The following is a 20,510-nucleotide window of genomic DNA, read 5'->3' on the forward strand; positions in this document are numbered from 1 at the left end:
TTTCATCTTTTTCTAAGCTAGGATTTTGACAATTTTGGCAAAGCAAGTCTGAATATATGCATCACCTGACCTTTTTAAAGAGCAAAATACTATTAAAGACCACAGTTTTAAAAATCCGGTGTAGCTTATTCCAGAAAAAGTCAGAAAAGAGAGAGATTATCAACTGTCTTTTACAGTATTTATGAAGACATATTAAGGCTCTGCTTAGTTTAAAAGTGGTTTCACTTATCTTCCGTTGGTAAGCTATACATTTACAGGTGATTTGAAGATTCCAGCCGTCTAAATTGATTCTCATTTGTTTTACCAGATTTTCTTCAGTCATTCATATTAAACTCACCTAAAATGAAGCATTCTCACAGTGCAGGAGGATGGGCACATTGGGAGCAGTCTTTAGCTACAAGAATGTGAACGGTTATTTTCTGGTTGAATAAACGGCAACATAAAAAGCTTTAGCTCCAAACATCTGTGCGGTGATGTAATAACACACATGACGACAAATTACAAATATTAAAGTTTCCCTTTATCATGTCATGATGAGATGTAAATCTAGCAGAGGAAAACATAAAAAAGATAGACCGGTAGTCCAAAGCATCTTAAGTGCAAAGGTTTAAAACTGATTTAACACCGGACAGTAACAGCAGAAAAGAGGAACAGAAATAAACATGATCATAGTATTTTGACAAATCATACGTCTGTGGACAGTTCTTATGGGCAATGATCCCGTGTCATTCTGTGTGTGTGTGTGTGTGTGTGTGTTGAGTTCATTTCTTCACGTCCTCTCTCAGACCTGATGGCAGCTGGTGTTGCAGAGTGTGTTGCATTTATGATTAAAACAAGGATAAGATTTAAGAAACAGCTGACCTTGAAGTTGGCTGTTATTAGAAGTTTAAAATACAGTAGATTAAAATCCAAACGGAGACACTTAAAAACATTCATACAGGAGGGTCAGAGTCTGATCCACAGATGACTGGTGTGTATCATGGTACAGTCCTATTGTACAACAGTAAAGCATTAAGAACAAGTATGATGGTCAGTTCTCCTCCTGAAATATCAAACAGGTAGGTAGGCTGTGTGTGAAGGGGAGGAGAGGGGGTAAAGGGTACAGTTGTTTCTCTGTGGTGTATCCTCTTTGATTCCCATTCAATCCTCTAGAACAGCTGAATCATGGACTCCCGAGACTTGCCCACTCCAATCCATTTAACTGAGGAAAAAGAAAACAAGAAAATACAGTTCTTGACTTTTGGCTACAGATTTCAATCTGCCAAAATCTGGGTCACAGTTTGTGGTGGGTCCTTAGGCTAGACCAGTTGAGAACCACTACTCTAAACAGACTTCCCTGTCCATTAAATACTGTCTATCACTATTTCACCACTTTTCAAAGTGGCGCATATGACATAGATTAGCGTAACACGAACACTAGTTATTTGGCCAAAGAAGAAGCTGACAGCAGGATAGAGGAATGCAGAGGGATAATTTTGGACAGCATTGAAATGTTATTTAAGAGTTAAAGTGTGATAAGAGGTCAAACTGACACCAAATGTCAGTGAATAAACACATTCATCCTGCACTTTACATGTTGAGAGGCATTTCAAATTATTCAGTTTATCAGATATCGTGATGTATAATTATTAGTGTTTCGTTATATATCAATTATTGCACAATCGCTGTATCGTGGCATTATCGTTAAAATGGGCCACAGATCACATATTGTATCATTTCCTATCGTGATGACCCAGGATTCCCAACCTCTAATCCAAATATAAAGGTGTAAGTAAAAACAAACGGCAAGTAACGCCTTTCCCACCTTCCCTCGTCATACATACAGTACTTGTCAAAAGATGCTGATACAGTTCCCATGTTGTCCAGCAGAGGACACTCTTAAACTGTGATCAGGACTCTGAAGCATCACAGAAGCAGTGTGCAAAGTGCTTTGGAGTCACATAATTTCCATCAGAACTGTCTATCAAGGCTTTTTTTTTTTCATATCAGAATAACGCCATTGCTCAACTCTATTTGTTTCCATTTCCGATTGGTAAATTTTCCCAATATAATGGCAAGGCGGGCACATTTATTTATATAGCACATTTCAGCAACCCACACACACAAAACATATTATACTATAAAAGTGCCAAAATCACTATGAATGTTTTGGAGGCTTAACAGGGAGCCAAAGTGATCCCACCTCTGATCCGCTATCAGAGGCAGGGGTGAGACCGGATTGTTGGAGCCAGCATGTCTGTCTGTATCTGTTTATGTGTGTGGAGCTCCCGCTGCTTCACAACGCTGTAATACAACGCTGTAATACAACGCTGTAATACAACGCTGCTTCACAACGCTGTAATACAACGCTGTAATACAACGCTGTAATACAACGCTGCTTCACAACGCTGTAATACAACGCTGTAATACAACGCTGCTTCACAACGCTGTAATACAACGCTGTAATACAACGCTGTAATACAACGCTGCTTCACAACGCTGTAATACAACGCTGTAATACAACGCTGTAATACAACGCTGCTTCACAACGCTGCTTCACAACGCTGCTTCACAACGCTGCTTCACAACGCTGTAATACAACGCTGTAATACAACGCTGTAATACAACGCTGTAATACAACGCTGCTTCACAACGCTGTAATACAACGCTGTAATACAACGCTGTAATACAACGCTGTAATACAATTGAATTCACAGACTGGGACACCAATATTACGCCATTGCCGTATCAATATAAAAGTAACAGCAGATGTTTGTTACGGTGCTGCTCGGAATTGCACTGTGCTTATGACTCTCTAGCACTTTAATTAATGAAAACGTCCATTTTTATTTAACTGTCTACTTTGTATCTACCCGGTTGTGTGTGTGTGTGTGTGTGTGTGTGTGTGTGTGTGTGTGTGTGTGTGTGTATCTGGGATCATACCCAGAACTCCCAAATGCTCCTCAATGAAAAGGACATATTTCTGAGCATTCTCAGGTAACTCCTCAAAACTCCTTGCAGCTGAGGTGTCACTCTTCCATCCTGGCAGCGTCTCATACTGGACCTCCACACGATGCAAAATCTCCTGATTGGCTGGCACATAATCAATAAGACAAGGGTTTGGGATATGAGAGGGAGGTAATATTACACCCTCAGCTTCACATGAGACAGTGATCACACAGCTATGACAACAGATCAATATGTCTCTACCTTGAAATGGATTTCTCTATAATAAGGAAACGAGACAAGCAGGTATCAGGCTAGATATCTTACACTCCTTTAATCAGGCTGCCCTGACACTGCTGTATACCAAACTTTTTTTTTAAACAGTTCGATTAACCTTTAACTGTGTGCTGACTCACCTGGAAAGTGAGGTATAGTTTGGTTGTCGACTTTGTATGCTACTCCCACTTTGATCTCTGAAAACACGTCAAGTATGTCCAGTTTGGTGAGTGCTAAACTAAGAGGGGACAAAGTGAGCAAAAAGGTTAAAAAAAAAAAAAAAAAGTGTCCAATCACAGACAGGAGAGATTCTTACTGATAACGTGAGAAACAAATACAACAGAAAAACAAGCTAGCATGCAATACACCTCTGGAGTTTGGTATCTTACTTTTAAAAAAGTGAATAAGATAAAAAATGAGACATAATCTGGAAAGAAAAATAGATAAAAATGTACTAGACAAAAAATACACAATGATTTATATAAAAAAAATTAACTACAACATAAATCTTCTGGGAGACATACATATATATATATATATATATATATATATATATATATAAAACTATATGAATTCAAACAAACACACTGAACTCACGCGGTAAAGCCATTAATCATGTGTGCATATTTAATGAGCACCAGATCCAGCCAACCACATCGCCTCTTCCTGCCTGTGGTCACGCCCACTTCCTTCCCTCTGGTCTGAAGAAGCTCTCCAATGTCCTGAAGATCACAAAATAAGCAGAGAGTAACATGAAGTTCACTGTGTGGTGCTGTTAGGAAACACACCTACATAAATATATTTAAATAATGCAGTCACCTTATGCAGTATGTGGTTAATGAATACCTACATAATGTTCATGTTTATTACTTGGTAATGATTGGTGAACGTTACTGTGTGTGTGTGTGTGTGTGTACTCTTACATTGCTTTGCTCTGATGGGAAAGCTCCGATGCCCACTCTGGTGGTGTACGCTTTCACTACCCCGTAAACTTCCCCCACATTTTGAGGCGGCATGCCAAGACCCGTGCATACCCCGCCCACAGTGCAGTTGGACGAAGTCACAAATGGGTACGTGCCTGCAAAGACAAGAGGAGTGAAGACTGAAAAGAAATAATACAAAAATGAAGGATAGAGTTTATAGAGCAAGGGTTTTGCACAGTGTGAGAGTACCATTATTTCAACATTCATGCCGATAAGAGCACAGAGCTGAGCCTGTGAGTAGTTCAGCTTAAAATGATAACCTGCTATGACCGGATATACATTTATACTGAGAAAAGCTTTAACATTTCTTCATTCTAGAGGATTCTTATGTATTGATATGAATGGTTTTATTGGTTATTATTCAGGATTAACTTTCAGAACGTTATGAGATAAATAAGTAGAGATCTCAAGATCAGAAAATAACTCGTTATCACAGGAAAACAAAGTAAAAAGAATGTATGGATGTATGTCCACTTAGGGCTTCTGTTTCAATGAAAGTATTTCAAAACCACTTTATTTACCTCCATGTTTCTCTCTACATTGATTCTTCTCAAAGGTGGGGGTGAGTTTTCGTGACAAGTCTCTGTGATGACTTAGTGGATGTGTCTTTTTCCACACCTGTCCTGATACAGTTCCCTGATTTGTCTTGTTGTACCTGCCCTGAGCCTGAAGAGCGTTTTGGAGAAGCTCTCATGACATAACCTGGATGTTTGCTCAATTTGGTCAAAAACTCTCAAATACACAGCTCTGACTGAATTTGGCTTGAGGCTCACAAGCTATTGTGAACGTTGCCTCGTGGAAACAAAGAACAAAATCAAAACACACTGTCAGGTAATTGTAGTGGTGTGTCTTCTATAGAACCGTCCCCCAGGTGATGACCATTCAAACACTGACATGAACAATAAACCTTTATCTAAAAAAAAAAAGAAAGAAGAGGTGTGCTTCAAATTGTGTTTCAACTATTTCACATACAAAAGGGGATCGAGTTTCCAGGCCTAAATGCTGTAGGCTGCCCACATGCCAATCATTTCAGCATTCATAGAGACTGTTGTGTAATCAAAGCAGAACAAGGATGATAACTACAGCTTCCAGTGTGTCCATCAGCAGTCTCTCTCTGCTCAAAGCGTTCTTTACTGAATAAATTGATGTCTTTAAGGGTTGATAAGATCTGTACAAACACATAATGTGATTTTGTTTAGATGTACAGTATAATGTTAAGGCTTGATGCAACAACTTCCATATCAAGAGTAGATTAAGCTGGTCAGAAAGAGACGTTGTTTGTCTACAGGATCAGTGAGCAGGACACTGTGCCCTGATACCACAAGAGTGACGCATTGTGTTTTGGATAACACATTATGATACAAGATTAGCATGTCTGTTGTGTGATTTAATGATTTTTTGTTGTAACTGTGATCGGTTGTATACAGACTGCTGATACAAGATGCCATCGTGCTCATGCACAGTCAGGTGGAATTAGGTGGTCTAACTGTGAGCGTGCACATTGAGCCTGGATGTGAGAGCATCTTAGGAGTTAGTAAACTTACCGTCGTCCCTAGTCTGAGCTCCAAGCAGGCTTTTGTAAAGAGCATCACAAAGCTTAAGTGTCTCAGGGCAACTTCACTGGGTCACTATAAATGCACTCGACAGTGCTTGGCAGTTAGGAATCACACTTGTTCTCAGGGTAAGCACAAATTATTTATTTGTAAAGGACTACTGGGAAAAGAACCACACAAGTTAAAAGTAATGTGTGCTTAAATGCAATACACACGCAAGCTCACACATTCACACACAGCGGTCCTCTTACCAAAGTCAATGTCCAGCAGTGCTGCGTTGGCTCCTTCTACCAGGATCTTCTTTGGAGGACCATGCAGAGCCTCGTACATGTAGTGCACCCCGTCTCTAACCATGGGCTTGATCCGCTCCACATAGTCCTGAAAGTCAAAATGTTATTACAAAGCAGCCAGTTTCATGTTAGTAGCAACCTCTTTTTATTTTGTAGTCCTTATTACCTTTAATTTGACCAGCTCTCCCTCTTTGTCAATCTCCAGTGTAGGGTATATAGACTTGTACTGCTGGGCTAATACTTTATACCTGTAACAGACAACATCGGTACACACACACACACACACACACACACACACACACACACACACACACACACACACACACACACACACACACACACACACACACACACACACACACACACACACACACACACACACACACACACACACACACACACACACACACACACACACACACACACACACACACACACACACACACACACACACAGTTTCTTTGATCAGTTTAATTTATTTCCTCTGTCATTCAATCCAACAGGGCTCAAATGACAACATCCTCAATCATTGTGCAATTACATTGTCAACATTAGGCAGCATTACAAAAGATCGGGTAAATAAATGAGACGCTAGGTGTGAGTGGTTAAAATTCAGTAAAAGTTTTGTAATTCTTACAACATCACAGACTAACTAAAGGCACATTTAAATTCATCCTTAAAGAGCCCATATTATGCCCTTTTTGGGGTTCGTATATTTAATCTATGTACCTACTTTTGTACGTTCACAATAGATAAAGTCTGAAAAAAAGTGTCTGTTTTCATGTACTGCTCCTCCTTGCTCCCTCTACGCTCTGAGTCTGTCAGCTACGCTCTGCTGAGCCCACACAGTTAGACCCCACGTGGGCCAAGTCTGCTCTGATTGGTCTGCCGATCCGCTCTGTCGTTATTGGTCAGTAAATCAGCACGCATCTCGGAAATTAAAACATGAGCTGCAGGGCTTGCCACAACGAGCCAATGGGCTTAGATCAGTGATCTCACACTGACAATGACGTCGGACTGACAAATTTTTATCGAGGGGGGCTAGAACCGAGCGTTACATGCAGCTAATGCTACAGCTAACAGGAGGACGTCGGAGAAGCCGCATTTCTGCGGACTTTGAATTTTTGCACATAGATGTGCCGAAACATGCACAGGACACTTGGAAAACACACTAAAGCGCATATGAAACCAGAAAAAGCATAATATGGGACCTTTAATGGTCTTTGGAGGGAAAAAATACACTTCATTCGTTTGTTTTACTTAGAGACTTTTAGTATTGTACTATTGGCACGGACCTTTCAGAGAACTTTGTGAAGTCAGCCAAAAGGTCACATATCCTGAGGCCACTACGTGCTGCCTTTGCCGAGTACACGGGACCAATCCCCTTCTTTGTCGTCCCGAGGCTGGGAGGGAAAAAACAAAAAAAGCATCAGCATGTGACAACAACTTTTTTTTTTGATTTTTTTTTTACAGTTTCAAAGTTGTTAAGGTCAGTCAACTCTTCACACTTTTCATCACATCACCAAATAATAACTTTTTTAGAAAGTTACTGATCCATAAAAAAGAAACTTGTTATGTTTGTTGAATACTGTGTGTCAACAAGGGACAGTCAAATCTTATTTGCAGAAGCCAGTGTTTATAGCTCATAGTCATGTGGTCATTACCCCATGTAATAAAATTCAAGAAACAATGAGTGTTGTGTGTACATGTCCTTACACTGGCAATCATATGATACTTCTTTTTACACAGCAGAGGGGGAAATAAAAGAGTAGGATTGCTAAAATAAAACGTTAAACTAGTTAACCATTTACCTATGACACACTCAATATGTAGCAGTTATAACTCAGTCTATTAAAAGGAAGGTTTGTCTCAGCCGACTTTGGTTACCATACTGTACATGCAAACTGAAGAATGGAAAAAGCCAATGGGTATAAAGCTATACCATCAGCAGCAGCCTATGTAATTGTAGCACTTTGAATTTTTTGTTTAAATGTAAAGTGCGTTATAAATAAAATGTATCATTATTATTATGTGGGATTCTTGTATAAGTGAAAAGGCAGCTGGTTAGCAGTGAAGGACTCAGAACCATTACTTGAGGAACTGAGACAATAACGATTTAAAAATCAACCATTAAAAGAAAAATGAATGCATTCAAACCTTTAAACAGTTTTTACACAAGAATAATCAGAAATATATATTTATGAAACCAAAATAACACACATGGCCCCTGTGAATGATGCATTAATATCATCAATCTAATAATGTTAACTCCAGCAGTTGCACAAGGGGCATTTTACTGCCTTTCACAGCAATATGAGGCCCGACAGTGGTGGTTGCCAAATTGGAAATGCTGTATCAACCAAACTGTGTTTCTTTTAATTTCCCTGCTTATCACTGTGTATATACATCCCTGTACAAACACAGGAAGAGCAGTGATCCTGAGACAACAGATGTCCACAATTTTATGTGTTGGCGGTTGCGACAAAGTGTTGCGAGTGTGTTGTTTTTAAAGGGTTAGGGTTGGAGTAAGGCATTATGATATATATGTAAATTATTTGAATAAGGGTCCTCACATGTATAGAGACACAAGTAAGCGTAAGTGTGTGTGTGTGTGAGCTTGTATCAGCTATTTTCAATCAACAGGTTTCTTACTTCTTGCCTGCTTGATCTTGTCTCTGCTGTTCCTGAATGTCATCAACTGCTTGGTGAAAGTCAAACACTGTAGAGGAGGGAGAGAGGGGACACTTTCACACACCTCAGAGAAAGCAGCACTCAAACATACATTTGTGCAAGCATCCATTCAAACATTCACACAGATTAAAATGAAGGGGATGGTAAAAAAAAACAAAAAAAAAAACTTACCAATATGTGCTCTGTCTGAGATGATCAACCTTTTTTCCCAGTCTTTGAGACCTACCAATAGACACACAAATAAACACACAGACATCCTTTGAGTTTCCACAGAATAAATCAAAGCCGTGTTCCACTACTTTAAGTGTGTTAAACAGTTTTCACCTTTTCCCTTGCGTTCATTCTTTTCTGCTTCATCAAACAAGCCTGGAAGGTGGATCACTACGCCATTGCCTATGACACAAAAAAGGGAAAATAAATAGTTGAAGGTCAGTCAACAAATGCAAGAACTATATTAACAATTCTTAGAAGAACGATAACAGTCAAAAAGTTTAAACCAAAAGGACTGTAAATAAAGATTTGAATGAAGTAGCTTTCATTCAAGGTTTGAATCCATGAGCCTGGATTTGCCCCAAGATTTTTGCCTCTTAAAAGGAAGTTTTTTCTTGCCACTGTAACTTTTGCTAGATGTTGCTAAGTGCTGTGCCCATGATGGGTTAACGCTGGGTCCTTATAAAATAGCAATCAGGTATTGTACCTGCTTTTTGTAACATAACAATGAGTAAGGTCTTTTACCTGCTTTTTGTTCAGTGTCTCCAGATTACACTTGTTATGGTTTGGCGCTTTACCAATAAAGATGGATTGAAACAGGGATAAACCTTGAAGTATCTAACTTAATTACAAGCCATCTCAAGATACCCAAGATCACTTCATTAATTTTTATTTGTTTGGGGTGTGGGGCTTTATTCTTTATTGCTAAGACAGTGGAAGAGAGTGGGGGATGATGGGAAAGGAGCCGCAGGTCAGACTTCTTGAACTCTGTCCGCCTGCTTAAATAGCCTCCGTACATGGTGCACCACCTAACTGCTAGGCCAGGGGTCCTCAGCTGTTGGAAAAGCTAAATCTGATTACTTATCTAGAAACTGGTGATTCTGAGCTATCAAATGAATCTGAAATGTGCCTTGTTCTTAATAAGCACTTTGTAGATGCTGCAAATTTGATTTGATAAAGAATATCCTAAGCTCCTTCCAGTTGTTGCTGATACCAACACTGGTTCAATCCTTAGATTCCAGGAGCTCTACTGGGGAGGACAATTTAGATTATTTATTTTTTAAACTTCCAATTGCAACAGGAAGTTTCCTAATGTATGGAAATCTGCACATGTGGTTCCCTTTCATAAAGGTGGTGCCAAGGATGATCTGACAATTATCATCCCATCGCCAAATAACCCTGTCTGGCAAAAGTTATAGAATCTCTGATAAATAATAACTTAAGCCATTTCTTTTCCAGTGTTTCCCCTACCATTATATTATTGATGGTCAAGTTCATTTTATTTTCTACATAGCGCCAGATCAGAACAGAAGTCGTAAGGATACCTTTCCTATAGAACAGGTCTACACCTTGACCTTTTATTAAACAAACTAAATAGCCTGACAGCATTTCATTTCTGTCTCTACATGGTCACGTGTTTACAATTCTCCTCTGCTCTATGTATTGCGCCAGCGGAGTTTCGCCCCGATGCACACACATACGCACACACACAGACACTTGCGCGCACACAGGGGAGCACTCCCTTTTGCTGCCTTCTCTTTTATCCCTGTTGCATTCATAACTGCACTGTATTTATGGATGAACTGTTTTCATTTTCTTCTCCCCTTTTATTTGTCTTTACTGAATATTGCCATGCAAAATATACTATGTTGTATCAATTTATTCCCCCACCTCTTGCAGATTCGGTATACATTAGCCATCAAAAACTTGCAACCTGTTTTTAATTCTATCAAATAATTTTTCTAAATCAAAAACTGCTACTTAATGAAATAAAAACTAATTGTATGCTATTCTCCAGAGCCATTAAGATTGATTGTGTACATTTTTTTGTTATTGAAGCTGTATTCTTGTCAGTTATGGATAAAGGCGATGTCATTTATAGACATGCTGCAGCTTCAACTCTAAAGCCTCTGGACACTGTCTATCACTCTGCCCTCAGATTTATAAGAGGTGCTAGATTTGGCATTCATCATTGTGTCCTGTATGAGATATAAGGTTGGCCTTCTCTTGAAGAGAGGTGTAACAAACATTGTTTTTTTTTAATATATTTGCAAGGCCCTTATCGGAAAACGTTCAACTTACATAACAGACCCTCTTAGAGAGGAATTCCATCACCTACATAACCCGTTCTACTGACTTGTGAAACTGTATTCTCTTTTGATGCCTTAACTTCATAGAAGACTCTCCAGCAAACTCTCAAGATTGGAGTTCTTCCCTCTCTTGCAGAGTTTAAGAGTTTGATTTCTAGGCACTACTTTTAAACTTGTGTTTTAATTTATCTCAATTGTTTTTGTAATTGATTAAAAAGTGTTTGTTGTTGTTTTGCTTGTTTTTGATATGCTTGTAATATTGACGTCAATGGAAAGTAGGGAAATGTCAATATCCTTTCGAGAATAAATAAAGGTTTGAATAAGTGGATGAATAAAGAGTTAGCTAGTGAGAGAAAACATGAAGAAACAGACGACATTGACAACGTTTTTGTTTTTTTTACTGGGCCTGCTGAAAAAAAAAAAAAAGGCTCACAAACAAAGCTGAATGAGTGGGGAGTGTCTCCACCCTCCTCACTAACTGCCACCAAAACAAGGCTGTGCAGCAGACTGGATGTGAGAACAGGCTGCGCCGGTCACTCACACAATGCAGTGCAACGATCACATGAAAACAGGCTCAGGGCTCACACTGATCGCAGGTGAAGTTTTGATTTGAGGGTTTTCTACAGTAGTCTGGGTTATTTTAACATGAATAACAAGACATTAGAGGATTGCCATAAGGTGTGTAATATTCCCACCATCCGTCCGTCAGAAATATGACAGTGCTGGTCTGGACCGTGTAGTCAAAGCTGTTGAGGACCCCTGTGCTAGGCTATCAACACCCCATGCTATGATTATTCAAAGAGAAGTTTGGCACATAGTACACAATAAATATTCACACATAGCTGCATGTGTGAACAGAAACTTCTTAGTTTAACAACTTAGTGAAACCAAATGAGGAAGCAAATTATTTGAGCTTCGTGTGTGGTCAATTTCTCTTCAATCATTGCCATGGCTGCTTACTTGACTTTTGAGTTTATTCAAGACTTTGCCCTGATAAGATGTCTTGACTCGATGAGTGGCATTACTGGAAAAGCCACGCAAACGATTACAATTCATCCCGAGAGGGACATAACTGAACCAGATTTCATGACAATCTTTCAAACATTTGATGAGATATTTAATTTAGAAGAAAACAAACTTAACTTCATGGTAATAGAGAAAAAGTAAGGGAACCACAAAGTTAGTAGGATGCATCATGGGTAAAAAAAAATAACTGTATGTACCAAGTTTAATGGCAATCTATGCAACAGTTGTTGAGATATTTCTGTCTGCACCAAAGTGGAAGACGGACAGACCAACTGATATGGCCACTCAAAGAGCCAAGCTGGTAGGATGTCTATTAATATCTACATGCATAAAATACTGCATCATTAAGGAGTAGATGCTTTTGCTTGTTATGTTTTAATTAGGTCTATATTTAATGAAATAATCCTTTCACAGCTTGTAATGGAACTTTGATTCATGATCTGCATGGAAATTCAGTGAATGACAGACCAACCAGCTGTCCTTTTAAAAATAATCTTAACACCATCCACAGCAACAAATGTGTTTCAAACTCAGAGACAAAAAAATCTGAACACATCTACGGATGAAAAGAAACATTATCATCTCAGCTCAATCAATTTTACAAAAAAAATACATTTAGTTATGTTTACCATCTTTCTTGATTTTTGAATAAAAAATAAACAGAAGACTAACATAAATATGGGGATGACACATGCAATGTGAACTGAACACTTTGTCACACTTGACACACCCTCCATCAACTCTATACGATTGTCTGAGTTTGCAGAATACCACTAATGTCTCATATATTCCAAAAAAATAAAACAAGGAAATGCAATTATATATTGACATATCATGCAGCGGTGTATGTTGAAGTATCACGTGAGGAGGTTTAAAAGGCTAAAAGAAAGAGTAAGACACCATTAGCTAATGAAGTTACTGCAGAGGAGTGGACGTGATGTAAAGTCTGGATCCGAGTTAAGCTGATCACTCTCACAGTCAAAATGGAGGTTGTTACTCTGGCAATGACGAAAGCCAGGCTAAAAGCAGGGTTGATCTATTCATCAAGAAAATTGCTCAATGAGATGACCTTGGAACAAGGGCCTGTGCATAATTGTGTGTGAGAAAAGTGTGCAAGCAGAAGTGGAACTTTTAGTGTTTTTGTGGGTATGCATTCTTGTGCGTTACACACCAATGAAGGCGGTGACCTTGGGGTTGATGATGCCACTGGGGAGGAGGTGAAAGTCGTATTCTACCGAGTCTACCACCACTGTGTGTCCTGCGTTGTTTCCACCCTGCAGAGAAAAGATACACAGTCAAACATAATACAAAGTTTGAGCTGGAAGGCAGGCTGAATAGTTTAGCGAGTAGCAACAGGCATCACACATAAACCACTGTGTGTTAGTATGTGTGCCTGTTGCTTGGAGATTGTTGCTCACTGCGCAGTCACATCTAAGGGAAAGGTCCACAGCAGTGTAAACTTACAAATGTGTGAGCAAGGAACATGCAAAATGAATTTGCTGGTACTTTGTATTAAACATTATGTACAGTATATAATGTTGTAGGCATGTTGTTTCGAGCACCCATAACAAAGCCCTGTTGAGACTTGCTGCTCCAAATTCCGGACTCCCAAATCAAACAACAAACATCCAACAGTGGATTAACCTGATGTTTTCCGCTTTTTAAGATAATCTGCCCTTAAGCATGAATCAAGTCAAGTGCAATAACACAATCAGGACCAAAACCAAAACCAGGACAGTGAATGGGCCTGGAATACCTCAAATAGTAGTTGTTTGTGAAGCTTTTGTTATACTGAACAAGCCTCACTGGTTTCAGCCTGATGAATGCAACCACGACCTAGAGGAGGTGAAAGTTAAGGTGTGAAGCTTCAACGTCAGGAGGCAGCAGGCAATATTCAGGAAAATCCTGAACCGCTGCACTTCATGCACAAAATAAAAACTGCTTCGTACTCCTTTCTGCTTTTTTCTGCTTTGCATATGCATTTATGCTGTTAATCAAGCCCAAAAATAAATCTAGAGGGAAAAAATATAACCACAAGTGCCAAGAGGAAGCTGCTGGTGTTAGTGAACCAAGGAGGAGATGCATACTTTTAATGTTGTTTACAAACTGTAGCCCACAAATGCCACCTTTATTTTAATAGTAAAGAATATGTTACCTAACTTTATTAGGTTTTGTCTATTCAAAGGTTAATCCATTTCAAATGAGGCGTCAGTTATGACGTTATTTGTGTGCAGCAGCCTGCAAATGGACTGCTCTGATTGGTCGATCAAAAGGAAAAACATTTTCAGATAGGCGGGGAAAAAGAACTGCATTAAACAAAAGACAATATGTGTTAACTGACTGTTAAACTAGCCACGCTTTGAGGCCGGCTCATGATATAACAGGGCTGACAATGAAGAGAAAACATTCTTATGTGGAGTCGAGAAAGCGAAAGTTCGTCCTAGAACGAGTACGTCACAATCTAACCTGCTTTGCTCCTCTCTGCTTGGCGTTTCACAGTCAGAGGTTATACTCTGCAGCTTTTACGTAAAAAAAACAATAAGATATAATTAGCTTTGAAAAGAACACAAGCATCACTTCTCACGTCCTTCGATGCAAACTCAACTTCAGTCTGTCTCAAGACAAAGATGTGATCCTATTGCTGTGGCCTGTGGGTATAAATCAAGCCCAGCATGTGCTTCGACCACGCAGGGTTATTCCTGGCCACAGCAGCGCCCTGAAGGTGGAGAGGCGGCACAGATGGGGGGGTAGATGCCTCTCCTTTTAAAGATACTTTTACGATTTATACCATCCCCCACAGAAGCAGACCGTGGTTCTCATACAGTCCCGATAGGCCTGTCATTTGTGGAGGAAAAACTTAATTTTTTGATCAATGACTGTTGTTTGTTTTGTTATGCGTTACATCCTCTGGTTTCTTCTGATATTTACCCTGTTATACGTCTTTGGAGAAGTAAAGTAGTGGTTCCTTATAGGGGGGGGGGAATCGCAGGGTTGAGCCACAGTACAACATATAATGCAATGCGACACGATGTGATACGATACAATGTGATACGATACAATGCACGATGTGTAGCCACAATAAATATATCATCATTAAACTGCGATTCTGCGATAATTGATAAATTGCAAGAAAATTTTACAATGATGCAGCAAGGCATAGGATTAATTGAGGGATACAAAATGCCTCAAAAAAAGGTCAAAAGCAGGATTAAATTACACATTCACTGAAATTTGGAGTCAGTTTCACCTATTATTATGCTTCATCTCTTAACGCCACTTCTGTCGGACATTATCCCACTGTCATCTTCTACTTCTTTATTAAATTCTGTTCGCATTACCCTCGTACATGTCAGGGGTGCCGCTGTAAGCAGTGACCCGGTGAGTCAAATTGCCCTGTTAATCTGTTTAAAGCTAAAAAAAAAAAAAATGTACGGTAAATTAAAATATCAGTATTCAGCACCAGTAACTCGATCATTGTATCACAAGTCAGGAAAACAATAAAGTGCTGTATAAACATTTTTATCCCACCCCTAGTTTCTTACAGCAATGGAGGATATGTGAGATAGGGCGTTAATAAAAATTAAAAAAAACAGTTAAAAAAAGGACAAAACATAAGAGTGAACTATGCATCTGTATGGCAGGCTGGTAAAGGTGCCGAGGTGCCCTTGAGCAAGGCACCAAACCCCCTCCCCACCATCAGCTCAGGAGCGCCCGCTGTGAGCCGCTCCGTCACTCTGGCTTCTCTTCATTGGTGCATGTTCATAGGATCCTGTTTCTACATGTGTGTGTTCATGACTTACAGAGTGTAAAAACTGAAATTAAATGAATCAATCTTAAATCTTAATCTTTACCGCTTTCATAATAAAGTTACCACCTAACATGTTGGTTCAAATTAGTCAACACATGATACCTGATCTGGACCTGTGACCCGCTCCTGACCTAAGGATAAAAACAGGTGTAACGACATGCTACTTTGGTTTAAAGGGAAGACATGGGATACAGTTTCAGCTGAAATAACTCTGAGGCCAAGAGTTAAGTTTAGTTTTAGTCTATCTAAAAAGGAACTACAAATTATGAAAGACTTGTAAAAAGTGAGGCTCAGATATGAATGTTTATTGAACAGGAGTGTTCTAAGTTTTTGCATGAGCAGAAACACCCTCCTGAATAGGTTAAAGGTCTCAAGTCAGCTCTAACCACCTGCTCTTTTTAAGTGCTGTTAAACATGAAGCTGAAGGGACTTGTCGGTCTATTCCAGTTGTCAATCTGAAGGTAGGTACAGATTTCTATAGGGCAGGTGTGTTTCTTCAATACAAAACATATAGAGTCTAAATGACTGTAAATAGTGTGTCCACAAAACCTCTTTAGTCAAAAAGTACAATGTGTGAAGAGTCAACAAATAACAGTTTTTGTTTGAACCAAGCCCTGGTTTCGGTTGTCATCTCCAAGGCAACCACTTCACATCAATGAATGTGTGCTTGGTGTAGGGATCTCTAGCTGAAATCATATATATTATTATGACACTGCGGAAAATAAAGTGTCTCTTGGCAAACAAATAAGAGACTTAACCAAAACTATCCTGATTTTGTTTGTCAGAGGGTCACTCAGACGGACAGGAAATGTCCTCATTGTAACCTGATGAACTTGTTTCAGAGCCACTCAGGTCTGTTTCAGAAATGCTTCTTATCTCCAACCAGCGTTAAAGAATTTACCTCAAAGTTCCAAAAAAAGTGTGTGTTTTGGATGTGTACTCTATTGCATTTTACTTTTAATACAACTCAGGAAAAAGAGCTAACCAACAGAGTTTCTAGAGTCCTCCAGCTAATTACTGAAGACTTGCTTCATCAACTCAGAGTATTGTGAAGATGCTCATGGTAGCCTCCTTTTCATAGATTAACACTGTACAAAAGATTTGTTATTTTCAACCAGGGGTGGAAAGAGTACAAGAATATTGTACTCAAGTAAAAGTAAAGTTACTTTGATTACATATTACTAAAGAAAAGGTCGAATTAACGGTCTCTAAAAGTAAAAATAAAAAATATTTAATTATGATGCCTGATCAGCCAAACTGAACTATACGAGCCCTTTGCCCTGTATAACATGAAATGTTATGTAATTCATCATAATGGCTGCTATCAGCAGTCTGAGACATGTTTTTGCTGGTAGCACAAACAAACCCATAGCTTCAGCAAAAAAAAAACCTTCTTTCCTTTCTTGCAGCCCCCACTGTGACTTCTAGGAACACTGGTGAGACTGCTGGTGAGGCTTATTTTATAAAAAGATCAACACTATCTGCTCAGCATTTCAACACACACAACATAATGTATGAAGAGCACGCTGCCAGAGAGGGGTTTATTTTTACATGTGTCCTGCCATGGCAGCAGGACTGCAGGAACGACATTCAGAGGCTCAGAAGAATCCATATGTCAACTTGTTATCAACAGTAACAATTTATAGTCTTCTGAACTACAAGACGGATAAGCAAGATTCTCTGACTCATTAAATAAGAGAAGCAAATCCTCAGTCTGGAAGGGCTGAAATCTGCAAGAGTTTGATTTTAGCTAGAAAAATACTTTCAGAGTTTATTTCATTCGACATGTCAATCGTCTCATCATAGAGCTGGACAACAAAACTATGCAGGACTGGCAAATACTTTGTGTCGATTACAATGACAAACTTTGGACATTTTCCCCCCGTAAGAGTAAGAACAAACGCACAGCCAAAACTTCTCAAGTCTAAATAAGGTTTGGTTACAATGCTGAAATGTAAGGTACAAAAGCCTTGCAGTGGCAATTCACAGCAAGTCATTGTGTAGACTTTTTGTCTACTGATTCTGGAACAGAAAAAGTGTAAACAGACACTACAGAGAGCTACAACGGTTTAGCTTTTCAACAACAGTAGGAAGTACTCAACTCCATATTGTTGTGCTGCTAACGCACTGACTGCCTCGACTGTCAATTATTTCCAAAACACATTATTAAAGTCCAGAAAGACAGACTGAGTAAAGACACACAGTTACACCAGAGACCATTACTACAAAAATGACAGAAAGCTTTCTTGTTGTGATAGATGTGTTTTAAGTATATGGCTCTATGCCATCAAAGCAAAATCCCCCTCCTTTTTTTCTTCTTCAAATTTTAGACTTAGGCTTTAGTCTCCCTATAATGCCTTCACTCTGTGCAATACCCACTACTGATCATGGAGATCAGGGACAGTGATATTCTCAGGTCAATCAAAGAGGGCCAAAAGCGCCAGTGACACAACAACCCATGACATTTCAGAGTCTTCTATCCTGTTTTGTAAACCACAGTGCATGCAAATAAAACACAAATCACCCGTCAGGAGCTGAAACACGCTGCCGATCAAGTCCAGATTTAAGCGAAGGGGGTCAAATAGCATGGTAAGACAAAACAACATCATCGTGATTACTGAACTTTAAGAGTGTATAACATCTTTATATCTTTTGAGGAATACTGTTTGTCTAAGTTCACAGTCACACAGCACCCATCTATGGCCACTTCATTCCCACACACCGGTCAAATCTGATGTATGATTGTTTGAGTAACATCTGTTAACAGTCTGACAGGCCCACTCCTATTCTCTTAATGGATTTTCACAAACTTAGCACCATTACGATGACGGAAAAGATAATAATGAAAAGGCAGCTTTCTCAAGCAAACAACTTAGTTGAAGAAAATGTGACATCAGAATACAATATCAACGGATTATGGTGCAAAACAATGTCCACCTGTCTGTGACTCTTAGCTAAATATCCTGCAGACAGCAGCGAGAGTATTGTAAACTCTTGCTCAGTTCTGTCAGACAAACTTCATAATAAGACAATTTAAAAAAAACACTCCAACCTTTTTTCTTCTTCTAAATTATGTTAAAGAAAAAGTCAACGTATCCTACATCTACAAAGGTGGGTATCATGAAAACATAAAAGGTATATATTTTTTAATCTCTCAGTTTACACTATTCACACATGTAGGCAGCCTATGTGTTAGATGGGGGGGGGGGGTTGTTTCTGCTGCATAAATCCAATGGAGAAATCGTGAAACAGACTGTAGATTACAACACCATTTCATCGGCCGAGGTCAGACAACTTCACCAAACACGCATGCTCACAAGTCACTTGACTGACAAAGTTCGCAAGTGCTGCTTATATTCTGTTAAAAAGGTGTGACCCACAAATTCCTTTCTATTTGGGTGCACCACTATAAAACAATGAAAGATGACATGACACTGATTTGTATACGTAACAGACGCAGACTCTTTGTCTCGCAAACAGGTGTGGACAACATTTGGTTGGCTGTTACACAAATGAAGATCTGCTCCAATTTAGGTGTTTCACCCATTTAAGTTTACAGCTCCAGACATCCACAGGTAGGAGTGCTAACAGGTGGAAGACAGACTTGAATAACACATTTCACAAAGTTACCAAGATGAATGAATTGCATGAAAAGTCGTACTAACACTATGTTTATCTTAAATGCTGCATTCAAGACCAACTGCAGCCATCATTAGGACAATGCATGAACCACTGTAACAGAACCACTGTAACAGAACCACTGTAACAGAACCACTGTAACAGAACCACTGTAACAGACTGTAACCAGATGTTACAGAGCAAATATCAACATCACCTCTAAACCCTGTAATTATAGTTGTCACTAAATGCCCCTCAGTCTGCTGCCAACACTTCTGATGAGTTTGCCGGTGTGTCTTTAAAGCCAACAACACTGAGGTGATGCACCTGGGTCACTTCGGTTAGCCCGAACGGTCTCGCGCTAACGTTTCCTTGTCATGTGTGTGTGCGCGCGCGACAGGAGACAAATTCATCAAATTATTAAACGTGTCCGAGGAGCTAAGCAGCTAGCAGGAATTCAAGGTGACATTAGCAAAACACTTGATACACATTGAGGTGTCGGTAAGCTAGCTAAACAGCGAGTCAGGTCGCTGTTGCAGTGAGAATGTGTTGAGCGCGTGAGTTTACCTGCGCGGCAGTGTTCCCCGCGGACTAGCTTCACCTGTAGTGGAAGCAGAGCAAAAGTGAACGCAACATTGCTGTGGCTAAACCTACCTGACATCTGCAGACCATGTCCGCGTCTTGTGCCAGAAGATCCACAACTTTTCCTTTCCCCTCGTCGCCCCACTGAGCCCCGAGCACCACGATCACCGTGTTGCCCACGGCCGGTATGGGAGCTCGTTTTGTCGGGCTGTCGCTGCCGTTTCGCGGGGCCGCGGCACCGCCGGGCTCCTGACTCCCACTCTCCGACATTTTTCCGCTGGGGTCGCTTGCCGCTGACTACACTTGAGCGCCCTTTCGCACCGAGGCTGATGATGCGATGCTGCATCAAAGATGAGTTGAGAGGACTGAAGGAATTCCCTGCACGGTAACGCTCAGACGTCTTGCACATGCGCACAAGTGTCTCAAATGACAAGTACCGTTCCGAGATGTGAACAGAA

The 20,510-nt window shown here is 39.8% G+C and overlaps 1 protein-coding gene across 1 annotated transcript; it reads right to left on the bottom strand.

Moving 5' to 3' along the window:
* Positions 1-498: 498 nt before the first annotated feature.
* adss2 (adenylosuccinate synthase 2) lies at positions 499-20,413 on the bottom strand. Its single transcript, XM_020643072.3, has 13 exons — positions 20,125-20,413; positions 13,216-13,318; positions 9,043-9,111; positions 8,890-8,940; positions 8,680-8,746; positions 7,323-7,430; positions 6,194-6,275; positions 5,989-6,115; positions 4,125-4,279; positions 3,799-3,923; positions 3,342-3,439; positions 2,923-3,072; positions 499-1,201 (listed from the first exon to the last, which is right to left on the bottom strand). Exons 1-13 carry the CDS (start codon positions 20,320-20,322, stop codon positions 1,149-1,151), a joined length of 1,386 nt encoding a protein of 461 aa, XP_020498728.1. The 5' UTR covers positions 20,323-20,413; the 3' UTR covers positions 499-1,148.
* Positions 20,414-20,510: the final 97 nt, after the last annotated feature.

This window comes from Labrus bergylta, chromosome 10 (assembly GCF_963930695.1).
Source record: "Labrus bergylta chromosome 10, fLabBer1.1, whole genome shotgun sequence".
Taxonomy (NCBI): Eukaryota; Metazoa; Chordata; class Actinopteri; order Labriformes; family Labridae; genus Labrus; species Labrus bergylta.